The sequence below is a fragment of the Zonotrichia leucophrys genome, chromosome Z (assembly GCF_028769735.1).
Source record: "Zonotrichia leucophrys gambelii isolate GWCS_2022_RI chromosome Z, RI_Zleu_2.0, whole genome shotgun sequence".
NCBI lineage: Eukaryota > Metazoa > Chordata > Aves > Passeriformes > Passerellidae > Zonotrichia > Zonotrichia leucophrys.
In genome coordinates, this window is record NC_088200.1 from 23270263 (window position 1) to 23288024 (window position 17762).

Here is a 17762-nt window from a genome sequence, read left to right on the forward strand (position 1 = left end):
TCCGGCAGCGAGGAGCCTTCCCGGCCCGGGGCTCCCGCGCTCGGTGACGTGGCTTGGGGACAGAACGGCGGGCGGGCACCGGGAGCGCCCCGCCCCAGAGCGGCAACGGGCGGAGCGCGGGCCGGCAGCACGCATGCACCGGCGGGCGGGCAGAGGGAGGAGCCGCGTCCGCCGGGCGGGCTGGGCTCCTCCCTCCTCCTCCTCCTCCTCCTCCTCCTCTTCTTTTTCCTCCTCCTCCCTCTCCTCCTCCTCCTCGTCGCCGTCTTCTTCTTCCCCCTCCCCACCCACCCGCCTCCAGCGCTTTCCCGCCGCCCGCCTTCCACGCACGGCGGGTCCCGCCTCGCGCCGCTGCCGACACGGCCGCCGCTGCCGCTGCGGGAACAAAGGAGCGAAGCGGCGGCGGCGCGGCCGCCAGCCCGGCGCCCCCCGCTACCCCCGCTCTCCCCGCAGCCGCCCGGAACTGTCCGAGGCGCCTTCTACGGCACCCGTCGCGGGGTTTGTGGCCCCCGCCGGGAACAGGTGGGTGAGGGGTGGTATGCTGGGCTCGGCTCCGCGGGGCCTTTACCGCGACGGGGTGTGCCCGGGCCTCCTCTCGGGCGGCCTCGTTGCGTTCGGCCTTCGGCGGGGCCGCTGCGGGGCAGCGCAGGCGGCGAGACAGTGAGGTTCCTGTGTCTAGCGGCGGCGTGGGGCCTGCCGGCGGCGGGGCCGACCGTGACTCAGGCGGTTGCGAGGAGCGGCCGAGCTGGAGACCCCCATCCGCTGCTGCCGCTCCTCAGCCCGGCAGCCTCGCGGGTCTTTTGTGTCCGGGTGTCGGGGGAGGCGGAGGGGGTGGGAGACGCGGTTAAGATGCGCGGCACTGCGGGCGCTTGGCAGGGCCCCCCGCTTTGTCTAAGTCAGCCGCCGGACTGCAGCCGTCTGGGGAGCGCCCTGCTCTGGTTCGGTTCCCCGATACCGACACTGGGCTCTGCCGAACGCGAGTGAGCGGCGAGTGACCCACGCAGCCTTTGTGCGTCCTTCTTTTGTTTTGTTCCTGTGTTTCTCGTGTTTATCGTGATCCCTTTTCGGAAGGAGGATGTTGAGGCCATTCGGTATGTAGGTCAGTGAGCCCGTTGCTAACGCAGTGCCCAGGTTTTCGGGCTGCTTTCAGCGCGCGTTGGGACCCTCGTTTTTGTCGTTACGCCGCCAGTGCGGGATCGCCCGGCTGGACGGCGGCAGCCCGGCCATGGCCTCGGGCCCGAGGGGATGACTGAGGTGCGCGGCCGGGGCCGCTAACGGGATTTACCCTCCCCTTTCTCCAAGTTGGGCTGATGACGGCGAGGTCCTGGTGGAAGAAGACCTTTTTTGATTATCTTTTTCCCTCCTCTCGAAGATGAGCGGTTGGGTGTAACCCTGCCCGCCCCGTGTTGCGGGGCGCATTGGTGGAGCGATGGTTGCTTTGGGGCGCCCATCGCGGGAGGCGGCGGGCTGGTAATGCCGCATTTTCTGGGCTGCAGGTCAGCACCCGCTCTCCCCGCTCCTCCCTGGAAGGGAAGGGCAGTCGGGTTTCGCCGGCGCCTCCTCCCGGAGCCGGCGGCCTGCGGGAGATATAAATAGGGGCTGACTTCAGCGGGCGGCCCGGGCCCGTCACGCCGCCGTCTGACAGGCGGAAGCGCAGGCGCTCGTCCGCCCATGTGACCGGCCCGCCGCGGCGGCAGCGGCACCGCCGAGCGCGCAGGGCCCGGCCCGGAGCTGCGGTAAGGCGTCGGTCGAGGGGCGGCAGCCGTAGCGGGGTTCCCCTTGTCGGGCGGCGCCTTGAAAATGAACGCGGGTGAAACCCCGGCCGTCTCCCGGAGCCTAAAAAAGCGTGACTTGTTTGTTCAGCGTTGGGTAGCAACGTTCCGTCAGGGTCATGCATTTCAAGTAGGGTAACACTCTGCCGACCAAAGGAGCTGCTGAGTTTCTAGTGTGCGCTGGAATATTAGAGTTGGCGCCTAAAGCAACATTTAGTAAGTGGTGAAATTTTAGGGCACTAACTGGGAAATAAAACAGGTCAGTTGATGTTGGCAGTGTGTTTGATAGCATATTGATCTTACCTGGCTAGTAACAAAAGGGCAGCAGTATTATTTTTCTGTGTTATGTAGACATAATTCTGTGTCTTGTCAAAGATGACAAGATTTTTTCAGATTTCCTCTAGGTGGGTCGGGCTTTCTTGTAGCTCCTTTGCTCGTGTGTTTGGCTGTAAAATTGTATCAGATAAAGTGTGAAGTCATGTTGTAGCCAGAAAGAATGCTATTTATACCTGGAAGGTGTTAAAAGCTATAAATAGTACAGCTATATATACCTGGAAAATTAGGTCTTGTGACCACTAGCTGACAGGATGAATTTTGCTTGTTTACTTTCTCCCGGTTTTGCTTACTGTCATCCCAGAAGTTTAGTTTAGCTAAAGGCACCTGTCAGTTGCAGTTGTACTGGGAAACATAAGTACTACTTGCCGTGTGAGCTCTCTTAATTAGAATCATTTTTCTTTATGCTGTAACGAATTTGCTTTTGGCATTTTTGACTTCTAGCAAATCTCAACTGTCAAATATCTCTTACTGTGACTGTTTCTGAATAGGAAAACAGCAATCCAAAGTTTATACTAAAATGTCTTCAGATGCCATATGCGCAGCTTCTACTAAATTTAAATTTTAGTGCAATATTGTTACATTACTTCAATTTGTAGCAAATGCATGATTACCGTGTTCCAGTTTTATTGCCCTTGGGAGTCAAGGATTTGGCTGCTATGCCTTTTTCTACTAACCTTTCTTTTCAGAGGTTAACAGGCGGTGAACATGAAGATATTATTTCTAACATGCTTAGCACTGACTGGCTCTGGAGGGCTTAGAAGTCTTGACAGAACCTGATTAGAGAAGGGATTTTTTTCTTCTGTAAGTGTGTAAGCTATGTAACAGAACATATTCAATAGTTTGGAGTTGTTATTGTTATCTCCCTTGGAAGACTGTTGTGAGAGTAATTGTGAAATTAGCCTCAAAATGATGAAAGATCAGTGCTGAAAAAGCAGGGCTTTTCTGCTGGAGTCTCTTGGCTCTGCTGGAGTCCAGAAAAATAAGCTATATTATTTGCCAGGACTGTTTTGTTGGTGTGAGCATAGTCTTACTTATTCTGCATATCCCTGTTAGTGCTCAGAAGCTAGCACTTAAGAAGGATTTTTGTCTGTCAAATTAACTTGCACATGCAGTTCAGTGCTCAGCAAGTATATTATTTCTCAGTATTAGTCTGATGACACTTTGTCTTGTACTAAAGGTTCATAATGATGTTACTTAGCAATAAATTGCAGTCTTGAATGGTATATTAATGTTCATATAACCCTCTTTAAGAATGGTGATATCACTTGGTGAGGCAGGATGAGCAGATATACTTAAAATTCTTTAAATTCTTAATACGTTTAACCCTGTAATTGATTTTGGTGGCATGCCTGCTCCTAATGCAGTTTTTGATTTTATTTACAGCATCGAGATGACTCAGGAGACAAACCAGACCCCAGGGCCTATGCTGTGTAGTACAGGATGTGGATTTTATGGAAATCCTAGGACAAATGGGATGTGTTCAGTTTGCTACAAAGAACATCTTCAGCGACAGCAGAATAGTGGTAGAATCAGCCCAATGGGTAAGAGTGTGGAGAATTTTTGGGGGTTGGGTTTCTCTATTTCTGTAGAAATTAAATATACAGAGAATTACAAGGGTTATTAGAACGTTTTGTTAGAGAACTTCTGAAGGCTGAACTGAAAGAATGAATATTCAAAGAAAATACGACTTAAAAGCACAGTAAAGATAAAAATAATTTTTGTGTAATGTTCTGGTTTGCTTGGCATTCAATCGTAACTTGCTTTCCCACTTAGCCACTTCTGTTAGCATTTTTTTAATGCAATCTCTGTTTTGGTTATTATGTAAAAATGTCTTTAAGTAAAAAATAATAAGCAGTAGCATTGAAGATTGTATGCAGGCAGTTCATAGCTGTATAGGAGACTATTTAATTAATGTGTTTTCTGTGATTTGTTCATAACTTGTCAAATTCTTGTTACATAGGAACAACCAGTGGTTCAAACAGTCCTACCTCAGACTCTGCATCTGTACAGAGAGCAGACACTAGCTTAAACAACTGTGAAGGTGCTGCTGGCAGCACATCTGAAAAAACAAGGTAAAATAAAGGTTGTACTGTGACGGTTGAATGAGCTGTGTGTTTGCTAGAAGGCTTGCAGCAATCCTGTCCTGTTGCAGTGAGTGCCTGCAGAAGAAAATGGGCCTGACAGGGCTCTATGAATCCATGTAAATTGAAAAATCATTCAGATATTTGGTGTTGTAGTACTGCAGTAAAAGGAGTGGGTTTTGTTTATCTACGGAACTAATTTGTTACAGGCTTGCCTGTTTTTTTCTAAAATACTACAATCTAAAATATAATAAAGAAGTATTTTGAAGATAGTAGAAGTATAGGTTGGGAAAATGTATCAATAGTGACTAAACCAATAGTTCATTAATGGGTCTGAAGAGTTCAAGCTTTTATTACTAATGTAAAACTGATGTAAATTTTGTGTTTCACTGTGCTTAAACAGAAACGTGCCTGTTGCCGCTTTGCCTGTAACACAGCAAATGACAGAAATGAGCATTTCAAGAGAGGAGGAATTAAAACCGAAAACAGAGACTGAGCCAGGTATGTTCTCGGCAACACTGGTCATAACCAATGTCTTAACATGAGTGCAGAGTGTGTTTACTTTCTGAGTAGCCATCTCCTGTTGTGGTGGTGGTCTTAAGAAATGTGTTTAGGATGCTTTTTGAGTACAGTCTGCTCAGAATAAAGAAAAAGGACTAGTTCCTTTTTCTTTATTCCAGAGCAGCTTTTAAATATATGTTAATTGTGAGTAAAAGATTTTACACTTATAGGGGTGTCTTTAGATCCCTAACATTTGTTTTTAAAGGTGAGGCACTCTAAAATCATATTAGGGCAAGGTGTTCTGTTTTGAAGTGGAACTGTTTGGATTCGGTATGTTATCTAGCAGAACAATTCCAGCGGACTCATGGCAGTCAAAATGGCTTGTTGTGTTTGGAGAATGGTGCTTAATAAATTCCATTCTACAGAGAAGTGAGGCTGTTGGGGAAGGGAGAACAGGTGGTTTAGAAACATTAACAGAAGTTGCTTAGGGTTCTTGAACTAATTGAGTAATCCCTAGATATACTCAATGCATTGTTTCAGGGATGTAGGGTAGTTGCAGCTTTAAATGTTATGTGTGAATTGTCCATTTAACAGTTTTATGCTCATGTTGGATTGTTGTAGCTGGAGCAGTAAAACTTCGAGGACTGAGCTATTTCTTGTACTGAGGCAGAGAGGGAGGGCAGCTTGCTTAACCTAACTAGTGAACAACTGAATTTGTACCAAATGGATATCTTAACGCTTAAAACACTTGTTTTGTTCTTAACAAATCCAAAGGTTTTTTTTTTATTTACCAGCTCTGAAACAGTTTTAAAAACTAAAAACTGATGTGTGTAGTAGGAAATCTATTTACTCAAGCTGAAGATAAAATCTGTTTCTCCAGTTTTGAAGTCATTGAGATAAAAATGGCATCAGATGCTGCAAAGCACTCTATCAAAGTGGTTTTTATCTAGTTATATCTTTGCCAACAAAGACTGTTCTGACACTTTATGTTAATTTACAAAGTATTTGTACAAAGGGTTTTTATTTTCAGTAAAAGCTGTCACAAGCTTGTGTAGAGATGGTTGGAAATACTACCAGAGAACTTAAATGGCTCTGGAAAAACTTGAAAACTTGAAAAAACTACCTTCTGAGAGAACACACCTGTAAATTCATGAGGCAGCCTCAGCTGCTATGATGCCCAAATTCCCTTTTAAGTGTTATTGTTTGGCATAGATCCTAGACAGTGTAAGATAATGTCCTTATATACTATTCTTAGGGTTTGTTGGACTTCTTAATTTAACAGTGTTTGCTATATTTAGTGGTGCATTACTCTGTGTCTTGCAGGCAAGAAAAGCTGGCCTGGACTTTTTAATAAAAGTTCCTGATGTGTCTGGACTAGGCAGATTTTTTATCTTCCCTTTTTCCAGTAGCATCCATTATGTGTTGGTCTCTTGAAGACAAACTGGAACAATTGTAAATAATTTGCATCACCTGATAGCAACAAAAGTTAATACTCTCTTTTAGATATGATTCTCTAAAATAATACAGTCATAGAGTTGTTAATGAAATAAACATGTAGCTATCAGCATAGGCTGACACTAGAGGCAATATCGTAACTGGACGGTACTAGATCATGAGCTGTATCTTCAAAAGTATGAAGTCACATTCTCTTTTGCCAGCTGTTCATTAGCAAAAGAGATTTTGTATGCTTCCCTTACAAATCAGAAACTTTAAAAGAAGGATTACATCTGGTAAATTATTTGTTTTTGCAATCCTGTAGCATAAAATTATACTTTTTTACTTTTGGAATTGAAACAACTGACTAGAAAGTGGAGAAGTTGAGAAAAAATAAACTATCGTTATAAATTATCAAATCGGAAACCAAATCTATAAGAAAATTTAGCAATGAGTTATTAGATTGTTAACAACATAAAATTTTGAGAAAAACCACCACAGCCAAGGCAGCATCAACCCCAGGTGTCGGCACGGGGTGAACCGGGATCCAACTGACAAAGTGTCAGCGTCTCCCCAGTGGTTCACCCCGACTGCTTCAACAGCTAGCTTATATACAGTGTATTCTGCCTGAGGCAGGGATGACTGAATGTTCCTTTGTGTCTCTTCACATGTAGAATTGGGGCCATACGTGTGCAGGAATAGACAAAAGTAAGTCCAGGTGTCTAGATGGTTGTCTGAACACTTTGGAAGAGCCTTCATTCACATGTAGCAGAGTGGTGCCAGTGCTTGAGTATGGTAGATGCAATCTTCCCAGGTGCAGGTCGTCGTGAGTGGCTTAGACATTCCAGGGAAGTCAGCAATCATGGCCCAGGAAGCTTTCATTCATACTTTTAACAGACTTGATATTTTTTTTGTCTGGCAACTAATTGAATAAAAATAAGACTCTGCTCCCAGCCAAGGGATGTATTTTATACATATATAGCATGAATTATCTCTATCATATACTACACTGTGAAGTTTAACAAGCTTGTTTCTATTTATTTTGTTGGGAATTTTTGTTTTTTCTTTGCTCAGATTGAGGTTGCAACCTAGATTCGCCTTCAGAGCAAACCTGGTGCTAAGACAATTGTACCTTAACATCTGAAGAAAGGCATGGTGGATGTAACTCCGTTGTAACTCACATGATTGTTTTCTTGTAACTTGTTGAAGTGCTCTGAGTCTTGACTGGATTCCAGGCACCCATGAAAGCCTCACTCCCCTCCTCAGCTGGACAGGGGAGAGAAAATAAAATGATGGGTTAATGGGTTGAGATAAGGATGGAGAGAGATCCCTCCCCAGATACCTGTCAGGGGCAAAACAGACTTGAATTAGAGGTGTGGAGTTTATCATTAACAAGATCAGAACAGGATAATGAGAAGTAAAATCAGACCTTAAAAACACCTTCCCCCGACATCCTCTGTGCCTCCTACCCAGTGGTGCCAGGAGCCAGGGTTGTGGTCAGGTCATCACCCAAGGCGCCTCCTGCTCAGGGAGAGGAGTCATTCGCTTACTGCACTGTGGGGTCCCTCCCACTGAAGAGAGCTCTCTGAATTTATCCAACATGAGTGTATGTCACGAGCAGCAGGTCCCTGAGAACTGCTGCAATATGAGTCCATTCCATGGGCAATGGCACCCCTCAGACTGCTGCAGGGTGGGTAACTTTTCCATGGGGTACAGTCTTTCAAAGACAGGCTGCTCCAGCATGGGAGCAGAGCCCCTGTCTGCTCCCATGGGGTCACAGCCTCCCTTGAGGCATCCCCCTGCTCTGGCCTGGGGCTCCTCCCTGGGCTGCACATGGATCTCTGCATCCCCGTAGACATCCGTGGCTGCAGGGGCACAGCTTTTCACGATGGTCTGCACCACAGGCTGCGGGGGAATCTCCGCTCCAATGCCTGGAGCACCTCCTGCCCCTCCTTCACTGATCTTGGTGTCTGCAGAGTTGTTCTGCTCACAAGTGATTGCAACTGATGCTGTGCAGCAACTTCTCTTTTTCTTTCTACTTAAATGTTACCACAGAGGTGTTACCCAAAGTGGGATGTGCTGCTTTCTGATTGGCAGAAAGCAGCACATCCCACTTTGGAGCTACCAGGGATTGGCTCTGCCAGTTGTGGAAGAAGCTTCTACCATCTTCTGATAGAAGCCACCTCTGTAGCCTTGCACTACCAAAAACGGGCCATACAAAACCAATCCACCGCTATAAATAAATGGTTTTAAAAATAAGTTTGTTTCAACAATTGTATTGTTTTAATGCACAGCATATTTTTAGCATTTTCTTAGACTTTTGTAGGTGATTACTTTGCTAAATTATCAGCTTCTAGTCAGGTCTGTCAGTGTTTCCAGACACAGTATCTGCACTGGCTCAAGAATTTAGTACTTTTTGTGGTTGTTTTTGATTGGGTTGGGTTTTTTAATGCAGTAATGCTCTGATTAGGGTGTAGTGTTATATGTAAGTAGTATGGCTTATGAAAAAGTAAACCAGAAATTAAACTGATAATGGTATTGTGTAAGTTACATATTTTAAAAATATGTAAATACTGTCAACTTCTGTCCATGCTGTGACTTATCCTGTCATTCAGCAGCCGCAGTGTTAGAAGACTGCAGGCGATGCTGGTTGGCATTTCTCTGCTCTCAATCAAGCTGTTAGGGTTAGAGCTGTTTTACAGCTGTTGAGCATTCAGGTTGAGAGACCCTGTAACGGGTTACCCTTGCTATGCTGTAGGTAGAGGCAGTGTGTTGCAGGTAATACTCTGGTAAAATGTAAGTAAGGTAGCTTATGATGTCGGGTAAGATCAAGATGTACGTACATGATGTTCCATAAATCTGTTTGTAATGAGTGCCTTGTTTGTTCCGGTTTGTTTTTACACATGGCTGTACTAGTTTTGCCACGTTGCTTGCTGTAAACAGTTACATTGTATTAGTAACATTCTATATTGTGTTTGAAGTAATTAGCTTGTCTTCATGTTTCCCATGCCTGCTGTAGCTTTGGTAAACACTCCTGATTGAAAAATTTCAGAAATTAAGTCTCTTGTAAGCGCTGAAGCTGTCCACTGCACAGAAAAGCGCTGAGGACCTAACTGCTGGTGCTCTGTGTGTTGGTGATAGCACATTATTGTTATTATTTAATAGTGATACACCATGCATGTCAAGTCTTTATGATAACCAAATTAAACTGTGTTTCTGTGACTGGGGAATCAGTATGTTGTGTTAATGGGCATATTAATTTAAGGTATTAAATACGCAAATAGAAGAGTTAGACTTAAGAGTTAGGCATGGAGAAGTGAGTGGCATGCTGCAGAACATTTATATTCCCACTCTTCAGCATGAGAGTAACCATGATGGACGTTTGTTCTGCAGCCTTTCATCACAGGCACATAGGTTGGCATAGAAGTTATAGTTCCTGAGCAAAAGTTCAACAAAGCATAGCAGGTACTGCCCATCCTTCCAGACTAAAGTTTTATGTACGAGCACCTTGTTGTCTTAGACTAACCCCAGCTGACAGCTAGGTGCTATGCAACCACTCACTCAGTTCTTGCTCTCCAGTGCTGAGGACAGTCGGAGGAGGAAAAAATTAAACCCCATGTGTTAAGATAAAAAAGCTTAACAATTAAAATGAAGTAAGATAAGCAATGCTGATGGTAGTAACAATATAATTGTAATGAGAAGAGGAGAAGAAAGAATAAACTCCAGATATTTCACCAGTGATGCATACTACATTTGGTTACCAACTGCTGACTGATGCCCAGCTCATTCCCCAGCAGTGGTTGGCAGCTCCCAGTCAACACTCCCCAACACTCCCCATTTATACATTGGGGGAAGTGTGTTCTGATGTGTGGATTATTCTTTGGCTTGTTCATTCAGGTCAGCTGTCCCAGTGATTCTCTCTCCTGGCTTTTTGTGCACCTGTTTGTTTGCAGAGCACGTGAAACTGAGAAGTCTTTGTTTTAAAGTAAAAGCACTATTTAGCAATATTTAAAACACTAGTTTTATTATTTGACACTAGTAATATATCAGCATTATTCTCATACTGAATCCAAATTGCATCACTGTACCAGCTACTGAGAATAAAATAACTCTATCCCAGCTGAAACTAGGGCAGTTGTGCTCATATGCAGTCTAAGGATTGTATTGTGTCTAGTACTTCTGTTACTGCTACTATTGTTTCAGGTCCATAACTGCAGAAATGCATCTAATGTATTTTGGATAACTTCTGACTTGACCTTTTCTCTCTCTTGTTTTGTTTTTTCTGTTTCTTCGATTCCCGTGAGTCTAAGAAGAACTTTATTCTTAAGTTCATAGAACCTTTTTGCATGTAGATTGAGTAGCTGTTGTACTTTGTCCTGTAGGTGGTTCCATCAGTGGCCTTGCTGCTCCTCTTGTAAGGATGCATCTTATCTTAAGGCTACATTTGAAGGAAATTTTCCAAAATTCGTGATGAAATGCCTGCATTTGTGTAGACTTTTTCAGGCAGACTCATCCAGTATAGGATTAGGTTAGTCTTTAATTTGCTAGGATAATAGCCATCATTGGCCATGGTGGTAATGCATATTTATAGTCCCTGCAGGCAATCATGTAAGACCAAAATAGTGTTAATAAAAGCCTATCCAGTTCTGAAAATCAGTTGTCCCTAAAGTTTTTGGCATTGTACTAGGAGAACTGATCTGGTAAAATTTGAGTGAAGTAAATCTTTGCAGGTCTTGAACCAGAGACGAGAGGACATGACCAGGGTGATGGAGGGGGCTACACAGAACCATAGAACCATTTGGGTTGGAAAGGGTTTTATAGATCATCTAGTTCCAAGTCCTCTGTTCCTGTGCATCACTAATCTTAGAGTAAAGAATTTCTGCCTAACAGCTCATGTATATCTATCATGTAATTCAAAAGTGTTTCCCTGGATCCTATCACTATCTGCCCACATTTAAATCTATCCCTTTGTTTTATTATCCGTCTAAAGCTGGAAAGGTTTCTGTAAGGTATTCCTAGAGCCTTGTCATCTCCGTGCTGAGCAACCCCATTTCTCTCAGCTTGGCTTCATAGGAGAGGTGTTTCAGCCTCCTGATCATCTCTGTGGCCCTCCTCTGGTTAACCCCGCAGATTTACATCTTTCCTGTGCTGAGAACCCCAGAGCTGGATTCAGCACTCCAGATGGGATGTGCAGTAGCAGAGTAGATGGACAGGTCTTGAGCCCATTTCTCAAGTTTGTCCAGATCTCCCTTTCTGGCATTCCCTCCTTCATGCTGAGAATGCACATAATCCCTGTCTGTGTAACTGATTAAGACATGCAAGAGCAGGATTCCCAAGACAGAGCCCTAAGGGATGCCACTCATCACCAGTCTCCAACTGGACATAGAACCACTGACCACACCTCTCTGGCTGTGTCCATCCAGTCAATTCCTTATCAACCACATAGTTAATCATTCAGTTCCATGTTTCTCCAGTTTGGAGATCAGGATAAAAAAGTGCATCATACCAGTAAGAGCTCTTTTACAGCGGTGAGAAGTTTTAGTGTGAGGACTTTGCTTCCTCTGAACACTGTTACTGAGAAAGCAGGTTGACGGGTACCAGCAACCACTATTTTACAGCTTTTGGCACTTTTTCAGCTACCTGTTCTATAGTGATACATAAATCATTTTGTGCACTTTGATTAACACTGTGATTTCTGGCATGAATTTAAGTTAATATCTTGAGGACCGGAATTGTACTTGCCCAGTTGGATTTGTCTTTTGTGTTAAAGGAAGCCTTTTGTGGCAAACAACTGTAAGAACAGTATTTTGATTTAGGTAGGCTCCTGATGTCATGGCAGAACAACTGCAGTTTTCAGTATTTTTCATCTGTAGGGTGATGAAAAAGGAATTTTGTTCTGAGTTCTAGGGCACAGGGTGGGCAACTTTTTCAGCTGTCCTTGCCATTACTCAGAAGCACATTTATGAACATTTAGCATCATAAAAGCCAATCAGACTAAAGTCTGGTGGCATAAAATAACAGCAGAATCCTTTATTCTTGGAGAGTAATAAATGGAACATTTTAGTTTGGATTTAGGGAGCTATGTCCCCTCTTGGCTTGGTACCTTTCAGTGACTATTACTGCATGTTGTGTCCTGCTTTTCCTCCTTGGAAGATGTGTTAGTTGTGGGGGAAATATCCTGTTCAGCAGCCTTTTCAGGGAACGTGCTGCTGCAGTTTCTTAGAATCACTTTCATCGCTTTACACATTGTGGGCTGCCATTGTTGCAGTTTCTTCATGGAAGAAACTTGTATACTTGGAAGATATAGATGGAAGTATACTTGTAGTAATTGGTAACAATTTTCCCTAGATTAATTTTTTCTCAGAGGCTTTGTTTTGTGATGGAGTGATCTACTAAGCTTTTTGTCTTGATAATTCCTGGGAAGTTTTAATTTTGGCTTCCTTGTTGATATGTGTTGACATATTATATAGGCAGTGATATAAATGATTCTCTTCTCATTTTCATTTTTTCTTAGTGTATGTTGTGAGTGACCTTTTGTCACTGTTTATTTGCCACCCTCTATATTTTCTTAACAATGATTGAAACAGCATGCATGCTCCCAGGGCTCAGATTTTTAAATTACTTCTGACGCAGACAAAGCTTTCTCTTTACTAACTACTCAACAAATTGCAATGTGTGTGTTTCTGGTTCCTCTTATTCATCTGTTTTGGCTTACAATTTGCTTTTTATTTTGAAACAAACTAGCAATATAACAAATCTTAAAAAAAGATATTTGACTATACCTTTGGAGAGGTGTTCAGTCTTTGTATTTTTTTAAGGCCATAGCTGACAGCTCTTAGCCAAGGTGCATAGCATCTAACAGGTACACTCAGTTTGTGATACTGCTGGCTGTTAGGCCTGTTTTTGGTCACAGGCTCTCTGGTAGACAAACTGGTACTGAACACTGATTGTCTTAGGATTTAAAGACAGGTTCAGAGTGTCGTATTTGTTCATCTAGAAAATCTTAATCAAAACAAATTGTTTCCATCAAAAAAGGGTTATAAAATATCTGCAATGTGACCAAAGAAAAACAACAGGTTGTAAATGACCTTGGTTGCTCATTAGCTCTGTTGCTATGATGTAGAGGTATAAAATAATGTTAGCAGTCATTTGTTTTACTGCAAGAAATTTCTTGATGATGAGCACTGAAGGTTCCCTGTTACTTCTGAGAGTTTGTTGCTTATAAGTGTTGTTTAGATTGTGAAGTCTTGCCTGGGGCATTTCTTGTGCAGTGAATTGTGAAGTTTTCTATGACAATGCAAATACAATTTTAACAAGCAAGTACTATTCAAAAGAATCTTGTCTAACAAACCATATTTGTATGAAGTTAACTGCAAATACGTCCTTGAGGCTTACGTATTCCATTTATTATGAAATGCATTTTGTAATAGACATTATGATAGACGTTATCATGCTCTGAGAGTGTTCAGCAAACTTGTACCAAGAGCAGGTATTACAGTTGTGTACAAGTGCATCTCTCAGCTTTCCTTAGTTCCATTTTTGGATATGAAGAGGATATCAATTTAAAAAATTAAATTCTTGAGATAAAACACTTTTTTCAATAAAACAGCCATGTCTAAAGATGTTCTAAAGATGTCTAAAGAGGCAATTGAAAAAGTATTCATTTTGACTATACCTGTTTAAACACAAGAACTGAATAAATTGCAAAAAATACAAATATGCAATATAAATTTGCACTTTGTTATTTAAATGAGGGCTCTTTAGGACTGTGTATTATGTAGCTGTATTCTCGATCTGTCATAGAATTAACAGCTTCCTAGCTGCTGTCCTGGTGAGCTGCCTTAGATACCTGACTTCACTGCAGAAGTGGCAAAACGACCCAGTACTATAGCAGGAACATATTACTGAATTTCCTTTTTTTTTTTTTTTTCCCTAAAATATGTTCATGTTAGTTATATCTTCTACAGAGGTATCTGTGTTCAGCAACTTTAGCTGTGACAGTATTGTTACTTTTTAGATTATTACTTTAATTGTATGATTTATTTAAATATAAAAGGTGCACACAGAATTTCTGTCATGCTTTTCAAGCCTGTATAGATATATAGAGTAAGTGCCATTTATTTCCTAAATGTTGAAATGTGCAGAATAATCTCAGTGTCTCAAGTAGTCGCAAGGGGTGGATAAAAATCCTTATTACTGATTCATGTTTTTAGACTAGTCAGCGTAGTACTGTAGGCAACAGATGTCAGAATCTTAGTGGTTGAATTAATCCTTACTGTATGCATACTATTTGATACCTCATGAAGTCAAGAAAAGCAAATTTTACCCTTATTTCCTTTGCGTGCTTTTAACAGTTGTTACTCAACCAAGCCCATCAGTTTCTCAGCCTGGTACTTCAGAGAGTGAGGAGAGAGCTGCTGAACTGCCGAAACCAAAGAAGAACAGATGTTTCATGTGCAGGAAGAAGGTTGGCCTTACAGGTATGAGAATACTGTCAAATTTGCATGATTAGTTACATCTTGCTAGATTAAACTTGACAAAAATTGTGTTTTATTAGATTTACCAGCTTTTTCACAATTCACACAACTTAGTAAGTCCATTTATTTTTCTTACTCTGTATATCACAGTAGACAAACATGTCCCCTTTGTAGTGACTGCACCCTTAATTAACACCATAATTAAAAACTAATTCCTAGTAATGTTTCTTCTTTTTCTGTGTACAGGATTTGACTGCCGATGTGGAAACCTATTTTGTGGACTTCACCGTTATTCTGACAAGCATAACTGCCCATATGATTACAAAGCAGAAGCTGCAGCAAAAATCAGAAAAGAGAATCCAGTTGTGGTGGCTGAAAAAATTCAGAGAATATAAATTAATGTGCTTGTGAAAAGACTGACTGACTTTTTGTGGGGTTTTTTTTTCAATACATCCTAAAAACCATGAAAAGAGCAGGTGCATGGTCATTTTCCTTTGTTTTCGAAAGTTTTACTTCTAGTCCTGTCTGTCTAAATGATACTTCAAATGTTTGGGTGGTTGTTACAGGCAGAATTGGATAGATACAGCCCTTGAAAATGTATATGCCCTCCCCAGAATAGATGGATGATCAGAAACCTGCGCAGGAATACACATGCACAGAGGACAGACTCTAGTTCACATGTGCCAAACAGATGTATGCAATCTGCATGTGTGCAGCAGCTCTGCCTTTTGAGATGTGCATGAGGTGTTTAATGTTTGGCTAATGTTGTATGCCTGTTTTGGAGAAGGATACATCAAAACAGTTTGCAGTCTACTTCTATCATTTAAAATCTCATTCTACTTTTAGTTGTCACACTCCCATTTTAGTTTTCCAGCAGAGTGCAAGCTGTGTAGAGGGGTCTACCACCACAGTAAGATGAGCGTCTTTGCCATATTTTAGTCAGTTAACAACTGCAGTGAGAAAAATAAAAAAAATCAGATACATATGAGAAGAAAATTGCTTTTTTAAAAGATTACATTAACTCAAGAATCCTGAAAAAAAGTTCCCAAAGGAGATGTCCTATTAGGAGCTTAAGAACTGGCCTGCAACAGAATTGTCCGCTTTTCCTTGCCTAGCTAAAAATGTTGTGTAGCACAATATTGTAAGATTGGTTTTCAAAACACAGTTACAAATGTTTCTAGGCATATCACAGCATCTCTATCAAGCAACACAGGTCTGAATAAGTTGCTGAAATACTAGAGCAGTTTATTATTCATGTACTACTTATGTTCTGTGTGTTCCAAGTTCAAAAGAATATTAGGAATTAATTTTTCTAGTTTTAAATGTAACAGTTGCACCGTTCTGCATGGAAAACCATACCTAACATGGCTGCTGTAGACTTAAATGGTAGCTGGAACCACTCTTGGAGGGCTGCTTTATCATTTTTAATTGTACTTGGGTATAGGACTGTAGTGTTCTTGGGTGTATTGCATGGGCTGCGTTATCTACGGCATTGTACAATAACAACTAGAAAAGGCAGTATTCTTCACTGATGCTTGTCTGGTAATATATATCACTTCTGTGTTATAATGGAAGGGGTTTTTGTGATGTATGAAACTTGTGTTTTTTATATAAACAAATATGGTTTAGACTAGTGTTGTGGTAATGCCTGTTCTCATTTGTAAATAGTTACATACATACACAAGGCACTACTCCTACCTGATTTTTGTTGCCAGTGTTCATTCTTGGTTTTTACTTCACTATTAAAAGTGTCAGGTTTCCGCTTTTAACTTTGTTCTTCTGAGTTATTAGATATGCAAACATGTACAGATAGTTCATATTTATGTATTGCACATAAGCTACCCAGCATCTATGCTATATTGTATTATGTAAATAATAAAAATAATGTACAGAAGGAAATACTTCCTTTTATGGTAGTTCATTGGTTTTAGTTCTTGCTGTAATGAGAATGTGACCTTGTAGAGGATCAAGTGCAAAGTTTAATATAAGTTCTTACAGATATTGTCCTATGCGTAAGCTTGCCTCTGTCCTTACTTGGATATACGAGCTTTTTTGAGACAAATAGCCATGAGCAACTGGGTTAGAGGTAACTACTTGATGACCTGACAAAAATGCCAGCAAATAACAATGTGCTTTAAAGGGAAAAAAGTATTAGCAATAAACCTCTCCCTTACTTCCAGTGGATTTGTCGTGATAGAGCCAGAACACTGACTAAACTGTTCTGTCCACATCTTCACCAGCAGACCTCGTCAGTTATTGTCAGTGTCAGCCACCCCATACAGGTGGTAAAATACACCTGGTTTATCCTTTCCAGTGGGAAGGAAAAGGATACAGTACACAGCACATGTTGCAATGGAGAAAGACATCATTAATACTGGATGATCCATAAAAATTGCTTATATCAGAAATGGATAATGTGTATTCCACCAGTCAGCTGATAGTCAATGTGATAAGTTAACACTCCAGCCACTGTGTGTACCTCCAGTAAGGGAACACAGGCATGCTCTGGGACTTCGCCATGGAACTGCTTTAAAGCGCCCAAATTACAGTATTTCTACCTTTCGTATTAAAGCAACATCTGCAACTGCATTTCAGCATAAAGGTGTTGGCATTTTGGTTTTTTTTGTTTTTTTACCTGAGAGTGCCCTGTAGCTGGGTGTTTGGAGAACTGTCTGGTTTTGATACTTTCTTGTCTAGAATGGTTTAGGACTGATACTAGTACTCATATTGTTGTTTTATGATTATGGTGGTCTCAATCTCAGTCTGATTTTTTTTTTTGTACAGAGGTTGCACTTACAAACACTTGTTAAAATATTTGATCTTGGTGCATCTGTACAGCAAAGAATGGAATGAAAAACTTCTTGTAAAATCGTTAACTGTATCATGTAAATTACACTTAAGTGGAGTATGAGCCTCCTCAAGTCAGTTGGCCAGCGCTTTGTTCTTTTAATAGTGTATGTCCTGAGCTCTGATTCCGTTGAGGCTCACAAAACAAAGGAGGGGGAGGGTTGTTTGAAAAGAGCAGGTATTGGCAAAGTATGTAGATGGGGACGCTATTCAGACTTAAGTGCAAACACTGGTACATTTTCCAAGAAAGAAACATAATTGCTTCATGTGTCACTGATCCTCCTTAACGTTTGCTTGTTAGACTGAGATCTTTTTAA

The 17762-nt window shown here is 41.9% G+C and overlaps 1 protein-coding gene across 3 annotated transcripts; it reads left to right on the top strand.

The window, feature by feature from the left end:
- The first annotated feature begins 242 nt into the window (after positions 1-242).
- On the top strand, positions 243-16497 carry ZFAND5 (zinc finger AN1-type containing 5). Of its 3 annotated transcripts, none has more exons than XM_064736126.1 (6): positions 243-519; positions 3489-3646; positions 4066-4177; positions 4590-4687; positions 14476-14601; positions 14845-16497. In XM_064736126.1, exons 2-6 carry the CDS (start codon positions 3496-3498, stop codon positions 14991-14993), a joined length of 636 nt encoding a protein of 211 aa, XP_064592196.1. In that variant the 5' UTR covers positions 243-519; positions 3489-3495; the 3' UTR covers positions 14994-16497. The 3 variants fall into 3 exon arrangements, with proteins under 3 accessions (XP_064592196.1, XP_064592197.1, XP_064592198.1); XM_064736127.1 differs by lacking the exon at positions 243-519 and adding an exon at positions 1640-1733; XM_064736128.1 differs by lacking the exon at positions 243-519 and adding an exon at positions 2837-2906.
- The last annotated feature ends 1265 nt before the right edge of the window (positions 16498-17762 follow it).